The sequence below is a fragment of the Pocillopora damicornis genome, chromosome 2, assembly GCF_964200805.1.
Source record: "Pocillopora damicornis chromosome 2, jaPocDami1.2, whole genome shotgun sequence".
NCBI lineage: Eukaryota > Metazoa > Cnidaria > Anthozoa > Scleractinia > Pocilloporidae > Pocillopora > Pocillopora damicornis.
In genome coordinates this window covers 35,252,752-35,262,456 of record NC_142671.1, presented here as the reverse complement: position 1 = coordinate 35,262,456, position 9,705 = coordinate 35,252,752, and the positions used below count along the sequence as shown (strand labels likewise).

The window sequence follows — 9,705 nt, the reverse complement described above, 5'->3', positions numbered from 1 at the left end:
GGTGGTAAGGGAAAAGAACCTAGGAGTGAAGTTGTTATAACATGAATTATGATAACTGACCATTGTTGCTATTGCTTGGGATTATAATTAGCTTATGCACCTTCTGACAGAGAAATGAAATTTGAATAAGGTATACCTCCTAAATTTGAAATTGCAATAAGCTGGTTGCCATTATGCAAATTATAACACTTGACTGTGAGTGACAAGATTTTTTATGTTAGTTGTCAGTGGGCAATTAACATGGGATAGTTAAAATTCTCTTTGTGCTTACCTCTAACCCCTAGGGATGATCGATTAGCATATAATTTCTCCTTACAATAATTATCATCCCTGAATTTTTTTTCTCGCATTTTTGTACACTCAACTTTAGATCATGTGCAAGTAGGATTATTTTTTAAACCAAAGATTGTAACATCTTGCATTTAGGCAACATTGCTTCATCTGGCTGCTGAACCAAATGTTGAATTGCTCACATAATACTCACATAAAAAAGAAACATGCTTGCCCTGCTATAGAGGATTAGTCTTTTTGGTATCATAACTGTTCCCATAACAATTAGATCAAGCTTATGTTTTTGAGTTACCATGATGATCTTTTTCTTCAGCAGAAAAAATTTAACCATGAAGCAGATGGCGTTTCGGAGTCCGAGCACAGTAGTGTTCTGTATGTTTTTATACTTTGCTCTACTGTTACTTTGGCTCTTGGAGTACTGACAGGATGGCACTGTCATCTTATTGGCCGTGGGGAAACATCCATTGAATGGCATTCTAACATAGAAGAAGCTAGAACTTTTAGGAAACAAGGCTTGGTAAGAGTTCCAACCACAATTACTACTAACACTGAGTTTCAATTTACTTTAATCTATCTATTCTTACACTATTTTCAGATACTCTGTACCTCAGAGGTAAGAAGGAAGGAAAAAATGAAATAATTGTAACCAAAAAAATGTTCCACATTAGTCTGAAAAGGATATAGAAAAATTGCACTGTTGTTCAGAGATACAGATGTGAAGTATACCTTGGCTTGATGTCTTCTTCCCTTGAAATATTCCTTATTCCTTAGTAAAGAAATATTTGTTGTGAATTCAGTGTAAAAAATAATTTTGTTTACTTTGTAATTAAAACTGCAGGTTTTTAGGAATCCTTATAACTTTGGCACTTGGAATAACTGGAGAATTCTTCTTGGACTTGTTGAAGGAAGGTGTGGTATATGTTAGATATACTAAGAATTCGAAACCAGCATCTGTTTGGGAAATTTAACAAATGTAGCATTCAAGAGGGAACTAGAAATTTAGCCCTCTAATGGTTTATGTACGATACACATACCTTGTACCAAACGAGTTCCAGATCCACATTGGAAGATACAGACCAAGTTTTTTACATTTGGACTTGTGGTTAAGGCATGAAAGTGCAGGCCAAAAGTCTGAGCAAAAAAAAGGAGGTACCCTAACTTACTGTAGGGGCTGAAAATAGGATATTAATTTTATCGTTGCATTCAAATTGAGGGGTAAGGTTTCAATTCCAACTAACTTTTGAATTCTGCAGGCCAAACAGTGAAATACAGTCTGCTTAAATGACCAATCATAATTTATTGCATGCACTAACTGAGAGATAAAGTTCTTAATGACATCACTCTTTGATCTTTCTTTCAGATCATGGCTGAGGGTTCTTCTACCTTCAGTGCATCCCCCTTATGGTGATGGACTGACATGGCCTCCTCCGCCTGAGAGTGCTGCAAGGAGTAATGTCAGGAAATTACACATTGTGTGAAGATGAAGTGCAAATCCATGTTCCCTTACTTTAGATATTCTGCTCAAAGACATGCAGTTGCATTATGTACAGTACCTCCAGTAGCTATTTTGTAATTAAGGTCAGCGAGTAGTGAATTACAAATTCACACATCACTGAAAGTAATTCAGGAGTAACTTATTGTCCTACAAGAGACAATAAAAAATAACAGGTATAATTCTGCTTTAGGTGTTTTTTTAAAAATTAATTTACAATTTATACAGAGCTTATTGCAAGTCTCTAAGTGCTTTACAATATAAAAGAAAGAGAAGCAAATATTTCAAATAAACATAAACTGCTTGAAAATCGTAACTGGCATGAGGCAGACCAGCTGGCTATTTATTTGAACTTATGGGGACTGAGAACAAATGTAGTGAGTTGCAGGGAGGAGGACTTGAACTCGGGACCACTGGACTACAAGTCCAGTGCCCTAACCAACCACTCTGCCTTCTTGTTAGAGACCTCAGAAAATTAACAAATAGACTCCATGTTGCTGTTCATCTGTTCAGTAATAGATCACAAATGATGTCAAAATGTAGTAAAAAAGCAAAATGTTGTTAGTGGTGACATCATCTGTGCATCTGTCTTCCATTAGATCATAAACAGGAACCAATGAAAATGCAGGAATAATTCAGCTTTTTATATATTTAATGGACTATTTTTCACAGGCAAATTACCTCTTATTTATAAATAAATTTATCATTTGGTCTTTTTTAAGTTGTGGCTACCATTTCATTTTTGTTTTAGTTTCATTTCCTGTTTTACATTACGTTTTATGTCATGTGACAATCTCTAGGGGGATTGCACATGCTTTGACATTTTGGAGGGAGTTTCATCTTCATGTAGCTGTTTTGGTTTGCAAAATAGTTCTTTAATGTGATTGTAATTGTGATTGTAATTTGATCATTATTGTGATTGTAATTTGATCATTATTGTGATTTCCCTTTTTCTTCTGCGTTATCTTGTAACGCTACACATGAATTAAAAGCAAAAGCTACATAAGTGTCAGTGGTCTACTAATTTTGATTGTTGAAGTCTATTGTACAGGCATTAGAGAAAAAAAAGAGAAACACTGCCGAACCTGTATTAAGAAGTCACCATCAGAGAATGGTGGGGTGACTGCATAATACAGGTTGACCAACATGTGACTTGCATGATGATCATGGGTAATATTTTTCCTGACTCTCCAAAGAAGAGAGACAATCTGCATTGTGTTGAGGACATTTGAACTCAAACTACTAATATTGATAAATATTAGAATTATTAAAGTACTAACATTGATGATTCTTAGTTTTATTGTGTGGTTCCACTTTAAAAGACTGTTCAATACAGTTAAAAGACAATACAAACAAGCTGACAGGTGAAAATAATTATAGTACTTGAGGGCAAAAAATTTTGGAACTTTGACAACCAAGTGCTTAATGCAGGGTGATTGCTTAATATACCACAGTGCTGTGTAATATGGATTTAACTGTAATACTAACAAATTGATAAGTTAAACATAATTTTATTTTATTACTTTATAGACAGATTAAATTTATATCAAAGCTTAATACATTTTGCAATTACTTGTGAGTTATTGAACCAGAAATTTCTGGTTCTTAAAAAGGAACTAGAGAATTCTCTGACTGTTGTGAAGAATTGTGGGATGTTATAAATTTCAAGAACTTGATCAAAATCTTATCCAGGCATAAACAATGATCACCTGTCATTCAACACGGATCTCCTACAGCAATATTTCTTTATGAAAACCTTGATTGTGCATGAAGCCCTTTTCTTAAACCCTTTGCACCCTAAAATCAGTATGCAAATTCTCCATACTATTCCCTTTACATTTCCTAAGGTGCTGACAAGGAGAATTCATCTAACAATCAAGAGCTTATTTATTCAGTGATCATTTCCTTTATTCTCATGACCTTAATGTGTAATTCAGAGGTGATACTGTTGAGAGAAATTAGATACTAATCACTCTTAGGGGGTTAACCCTTTAACTCCCAAGATCTCATTTAGTAATTCTCCTTACTGTCTGCCATACAGTTCTTAAGATGTTAGTTTTGAGAATTTAGCACTGGATCAACTAATAATCCTCTAACTGATATTTTTCTTTATTCTCATCACTTGTCTGTTTGATATTGTACTGATTTTGTAAGGAGAAATTCTGTCTTCTGAGAAAACATTACTTTAGCTGAAAATACTGGACCTAAAATTGACAGTTAAGGTAATGGTTTTAACCTGACTAGACAAATGTATTTTAATTAGTTAGTATTCTTCATTGATGACTCTTTTCACCATCTCCAAAGCCATCTCTCCATTATCTGATGGCACCATATGACCAGCTTTCATTATGTAGTAAAGCTCTAAGTTCTTGTATGCTTTGTAAAATGCTGCTGTATCTCTGTCTGTCTTACCTGAGGGGGCATATAGTGGCTCTCGGTTGGTGTTCAAAAATTGTGGTAAATCATCCCAGTCAAGTTTCTTGATCCACTCCTCTGCTCCAAGGGTGTCGCAAATCATGTCCAACTGGCCTTGATAAACAACAACCTTTATACCGTAATTCAAAAGTTTGCTAACATCACCTATGACTGGTTTCATGAAATCTTCAGTCTGGTAGACAAATACTTCACCTGACTGCCCACCCCAGGTGACATTGGATGGTATTATACCCAGCTTCTTCCTAATTGGGCCATTCATGAGTTCTGTCAGAGGGTCGGTGTAAAGGGGACCCACATGCTGAGCATACAAGCGATCTAAGAAATCGCTCCCTAGAGATTGAAACTTTGGAAAAGGTGGGGCATGGTGTATCAGGATATTGTAAACATCAACATCATCTGTTGTTGCTGAAATGATTTGTTCAGTGTGGTCCCAGAGTTGAGTGGCCTTTGTATATTCACCCTTAGCAACAGCTTCAGCTGTAGACTGGGCAGCTTGATTGACAGATGCCAGATCTTTTCCATCAAGTAGGTTTACAGCATAAAGGTAAGGTCCCCAGGTCAACACAGAATCCACAGGCGAAATCCAAGAATCACCCAGAGCAACCCCTCTAAAGTCACACTTCACACTTCCACTTTGGATAGCTTGATAAAGGGCCACGCCAAAGGCAGATGTCATCTTGCCTCCATAGGATTCACAAAAGATATAAAATGGCATTTGCTGGAAAACAGGTTGTTTTTCCAGGAAGGCTCTAAAAAGAGTAACAAGGTCATTTGCAATACCTGTTGGAAACAAAAGGGTACATTAAGACAAATGAAAATTTTCATTCTCTTTTATGCAAAATTTCTACACAAAAATTACGATCTGATTGCCTCAAAGGAATAAGGTTATCATAGAGGTTGGTCTGGGTGAAGGCCTAAGGAGTTAATTAATATCTGAACTGGGTTGTTCTGCCCCTCATGCTGCTGCTGCTGCTGCATAGCAACGGACCTTTTCTACACAAAACAAGTTATTTTATTGTTTAATGGATAGTCTCCAATTGTTGCCATGTCAAAATGTGTTAAGAAAAAAAAGTAGCACTTGAGGTACAACTGAGCGTTTCACCACTGTCCTTATCACATTTTGACATCTTTTGTAATATTTTTGCAAACAGACCCATAGACTTTTTTTAAGATAAGAAAGCAAAGTTCTGTTAATGTTGATGTCATCTTTGCTCTGTCCTCCAAAACATCATAAGCAAGGACACATTAAAATGTGTAAGGACTCAGATTAATTCGTAATATGACTTGTAAAGGTGAAACTGAAAGAATGCCCTTAGCCAGCGAGCTGAACCAATCTTTACTTCGGAAACACCTCTTCTTTTAACAACATTCTAAGGAATCAAACTTAACCATTGAAAAAATTTGCTAATGTATGCAAAGTAATAGATTAAAATGTCAACTTCCCGTCAACCTCTACCACGCCACTCGAAACAAAAATTAAATTGTCACAATGTAGTCACGAGATGGAAATTACAGTACTAAACGCTGAAAGTAGGAAGAATTCCTTTTGAATTTTGTTTTAACAAATTATTTCACTGTAAGATATTGATCTACGAGTATAACCCCAAAGCTATGAAGTTTTATACAGATCGATAAAGTGTAGAGCTATCGCGTATTAATAGCATGCATACCAGTCACATTCGTGGTGTAAGCACTTGGTTGGGTGACGTAACTAAACCCTGAGCCAACAGGATTATCGACGAATAAAACATTTGCAGCCTGAATCCAAGTAGTGTTGCGAGGTTTCAGCTCCACTGTGAGCGGACCAAGCTCTTCGAAATTTCCAAACCCTGTTGAGGAACCGCCTGGTCCTCCTTGAAGCCACATGATAAGTGGCTTGTTCACCCTTTCAGAAGAGTTGCTCGTTTGAGCTCCGTAGAGCCACCAAAACATATGTGCATTTTCTCGCACTTCCACGTAACCCCAAGTTTCGGTCGGAATTTCTTGAAAATAAGATTCAGCAGTTGAAGGAAAACTCCAAGTGCACATCAACATGAAAGTTATCACAGTAGAAATTCTGCCGCATTCCGCCATAATTGCGATCGCCGAAACAAATGACTTGATACCAAGCCTCATGCGTTATTATAATGAGGCAAAAGTCACGCAATCTTGGGCCGTGAACGTTACCTCCACATCCCATACCCCCCCGGCCCCTTTCCCTCTCTCTTTCTCTGTCTCGCTACCCCAATCCACTCATAATCACCAGCAGTCAAAGCACATCGTAATTCAGTCATCAATAAAAAATGGAGTTTGTAACAAGGAAAGCTCTAAAGGATAATAAAAACCTGATAATCTGACACCAGTTGAATTAGAGGCTGTTTGAGAAATATTTTCTCACATTAAGAGGAAACAAACTTTCTGGACAAAACTTTTTCACTGCTTTAATACAACAGAACACTTACAAGGATTTTGCCACAAAGGTAGTTACTAATTTCTTGATTCTTACACAAGTCTCGCAGCATTGTACAGGAAGAAGTATTTCCAATTGACAGTAGAAAGACTTCTAGGGTTTAGAATTTTTTTTTTGCAGCAAGAGCAAGTTAACAGATAACCATTGAAAAAAATTGAAACCAGATTCATTTGACCCAGCAACATGATAACATACTCAGACTGTATCCTCATAAATAGAAACAGAAAAATACACTTTAATAGTTTCCATATGGTGATAAAACTGGACTGTCATATTCATAGGCTGGTGTCTTTCCATTTTTTTCCTTATCATTTTTAAAAGCTGTCTAATTTGTAAGAGACACTAGAGCCTCTACCACATCTCCTTTGTGCTCTCTTAGACTCCTTTCTGCAGCAGCTCTTGGTATTTCCATTTCCTCTACCTAGTAATAAAAGCAAGGTTTCATTTAGGATTAAAGTTCTCCCCTGCTGGCAACATTTTGTGAACTGCTTCACCCCTGAGATTGACTAGCATCTAATTTCTCCTTACAATATCACCCTGAATCACATGTTAAGGTCACAAGAATAAAGGAAATGATCACCAACTAAGGAAACCCTTGATTGTTAAACAAATTCTCCTTGTCAGCACCTTAGAAAATGTATAGAGAACAGTATGGAGAATATGGACACTGATGTTCGGGTGAAAAGGGCTGTTGAATTCCTTGTGGAATAAATTTTTATTACATCATACAGCTTAAGCTTGCCATAGCTGTGGGTTACTGATATACTACTAACAGTTGTATAAAGTTGTGGCTGGTGAAATTGAAGCAGAGGCAAAATTAAACACAAGAGCAGATTCATGTTGTCCAAATTAGAAGCATAACTCACAATCAAGTCAACATCTTCCTTTTTTATGACAATCCTAGCAAGTTCCTTCTCTCTGGAAGCAAAAAAAAAAGAGAAGCAAAGCATAATGTTCTTAACCCTTTCACTCCCAAGATCTGATTAGTAATCCTCCTTACTATCTTCCATACAATTCTTATGATGTTAGTTCAGAGAATTTGGTATTAGATCAACTAATAATCCCATGGTTGACATTCTTCTCTATTCTCATCACCTGCCTGCTTGATATTGTATTGATATTGTAAGGAGAAATTCTGTCTTGGTCACTTGTGGGAGTGAAAGGGTTAAACATGATAATTATACACAGTGAATTTATTGACCCCCAAAATGAGGTCTAGCAATGATGAGGAAAAGTGAAGTTTAGTTTTTATGAAGTCAAAATGAGTAATAGGCTGGCACCCAATACCAGCTTCTGGAAAGCTGTAATCTCCAGAGTCCCGAAAAATTTAAGGTACAGGGTGTACTGGACACCCTACCTCAGGAAAGCAGGAAGAAGAAGAATTGATAGGAAGACAACACAGCTGTCAAACATCTGCCATGCACAAACATTGTAGGGTGCTTTCAGGCTGTCAGAGCCAAGTGGTCTTACAAGAATTGTAAGCAACCACTCAAGCCAGTAAGTCTTGGTGTTTAAAAAGCGTTTAACTTGTTTGAGAAAGCTCAAAACAAAATGTTAAATCAGGGGAAGACCCATACACAAAAAAAGTTTTGTGTTCTGGAAGTCTTGAGTTTTGCTTTTCCTTACTCATGTTATTTCTTACAGATTTCTTTAAACATTTCAATTTGTCTTTGTATATTTTGCATGACAGCAGTTCTATATAATGTCCTGCTTTGAGATTTTCTGCAGAAAATTGGTGTGTGGTCAGCACAATTTGATCGCAGTGTGCAGGCCCAAAATTTGACCACTGTTCAGGAAAACAAACATCCTCTGACCAAATATCTCATTTTTACTTTTTCTCTTAATTTTGTTCCAAATTTATCTTGGAAATTTGGCAGGTTATCAAGGGTACTAAAGGGTTCAGGATCTTCCAGAAGTGGCACTTATCTAACATTCCTCATCCAAAGCTATCTGGGCTCTCCTTTCTGAAAACAATCATGTATAATGTTACATAATGAGGTTTATGACTTAACCCTTTAACTCCCAAGATCTCATCAACAACTCTCCTTACTGTCTGCCAAATGATTCTCATTATGTAATTTTGGAGAATTTTGTATGGGATCAATTAGTAATCCCATAATTGATATTTTTCTTTATTCTCATCTCTTGTCTGCATGATATTGTATAGATGTAGCAAGGAGAAATTCTTCCTTGGTCACTCACAGGAGTTTACATGAATTATGATTTCTAATTTGCTAATTGTAATACATTATTTGGCCACAATACCTTCATCTCTCACCTTTGTAGCTTGGCAGCCTTTTCCTCCGAATATCTTCCTTCCACTAGACTAATAGCCTATGAGTAGAAAACAAACACAAAACCAAAGATGGATTATTCAAAATAATGACAAAACAGCACTGATATATACTCAACTATACTACCGTTATCCTACTGGGACACAGCTTTGTACTAGAGGCAAATAACTGCAGCTAAAATCGACAAGATCTGGTGCATGCAGAGCCACCTAAATCCACATGTACTACATTGTTGCATGCACTAGGCTATGGAGATCGAAGAATATAATGCTTCAGTCACTTCTAAAAATGCAGAATTCTGGTGCATAGCTATTTTCGCCACATGTTCTCAATGTGGTACGCAAAATATCAATCAAGCTGTGAACTACCTGTCACGATATGAAAAACTGACCAAATAAGACTTGTAATTAGAAGAGCGAAATCTGGCCTGAAAACGCGACCAAGTAAGTAATTTCACTTTAGATTTAAACCTCGATCTTTAACGTCATAGTTGGAAAAGCACAGAGCTCACATTTTCTATGTCCGTTGTACTTATTTCTTTCTCTTCTGCATAATCTGTTACCCTCTCGAGGTCTGCAGACGTTTGTAAATCATGTCTTTTCGGCAAAGGTTGCTGAGAGTTTTCCGCCATCTTGGAAATGTGATCGCACTGTCATGTGGACTTCGAGCAAATTTCCCACAGCAGGGAGGAGTGACAAAGGCTGATACATACAGGACTGAAATCATCAGGAAAAAGAAGGTTT

General features: G+C 36.8%; 3 protein-coding genes across 4 annotated transcripts in view; 1 reads left to right on the top strand and 2 right to left on the bottom strand.

The window, feature by feature from the left end:
• The window catches only part of LOC113686371 (palmitoyltransferase ZDHHC16), a 7,974-nt gene extending 5,188 nt beyond the window's left edge, over positions 1 to 2,786 (top strand). Inside the window, exons 8-10 of one of the 2 annotated variants that reach the window (XM_089197797.1) lie at positions 608 to 808; positions 1,130 to 1,200; positions 1,652 to 2,786. In XM_089197797.1, the coding sequence (XP_089053923.1) occupies positions 608 to 808; positions 1,130 to 1,200; positions 1,652 to 1,769 (390 nt within the window). In that variant the 3' untranslated portion in view covers positions 1,770 to 2,786. Of the gene's footprint in view, positions 1 to 604; positions 809 to 1,129; positions 1,201 to 1,651 lie in introns of both variants that reach the window. The other variant, XM_027203988.2, reaches the window with a different exon arrangement.
• A 278-nt stretch (positions 2,787 to 3,064) lies between these two features.
• On the bottom strand, positions 3,065 to 6,331 carry LOC113686370 (retinoid-inducible serine carboxypeptidase). Its single transcript, XM_027203987.2, has 2 exons — positions 5,890 to 6,331; positions 3,065 to 4,999 (listed from the first exon to the last, which is right to left on the bottom strand). The coding sequence occupies exons 1-2, from the start codon at positions 6,290 to 6,292 to the stop codon at positions 4,047 to 4,049; spliced, it is 1,356 nt and encodes a 451-aa protein (XP_027059788.2). The 5' UTR covers positions 6,293 to 6,331; the 3' UTR covers positions 3,065 to 4,046.
• Positions 6,332 to 6,613: 282 nt separating this feature from the next.
• On the bottom strand, positions 6,614 to 9,616 carry LOC113686426 (huntingtin-interacting protein K-like). The gene is made up of 4 exons (XM_027204042.2): positions 9,474 to 9,616; positions 8,947 to 9,002; positions 7,535 to 7,586; positions 6,614 to 7,089 (listed from the first exon to the last, which is right to left on the bottom strand). Exons 1-4 carry the CDS (start codon positions 9,591 to 9,593, stop codon positions 6,994 to 6,996), a joined length of 324 nt encoding a protein of 107 aa, XP_027059843.1. The 5' UTR covers positions 9,594 to 9,616; the 3' UTR covers positions 6,614 to 6,993.
• Between the last annotated feature and the right edge of the window lie 89 nt (positions 9,617 to 9,705).

Coding starts and splice junctions, on each gene's coding strand:
- LOC113686370 (XM_027203987.2), bottom strand. CDS start 6,292: ATGGCGGAATGCGGCAGAATTTCTACTGTGATAACTTTCATGTTGATG. Junction 5,000..5,889: donor TTACACCACGAATGTGACTG/GTATGCATGCTA, acceptor TGTTTCCAACAG/GTATTGCAAATGACCTTGTT.
- LOC113686426 (XM_027204042.2), bottom strand. CDS start 9,593: ATGGCGGAAAACTCTCAGCAACCTTTGCCGAAAAGACATGATTTACAA. Junction 9,003..9,473: donor GTACAACGGACATAGAAAAT/GTGAGCTCTGTG, acceptor TTCTACTCATAG/GCTATTAGTCTAGTGGAAGG. Junction 7,090..7,534: donor AGGAAGATGTTGACTTGATT/GTGAGTTATGCT, acceptor TTTTATTACTAG/GTAGAGGAAATGGAAATACC.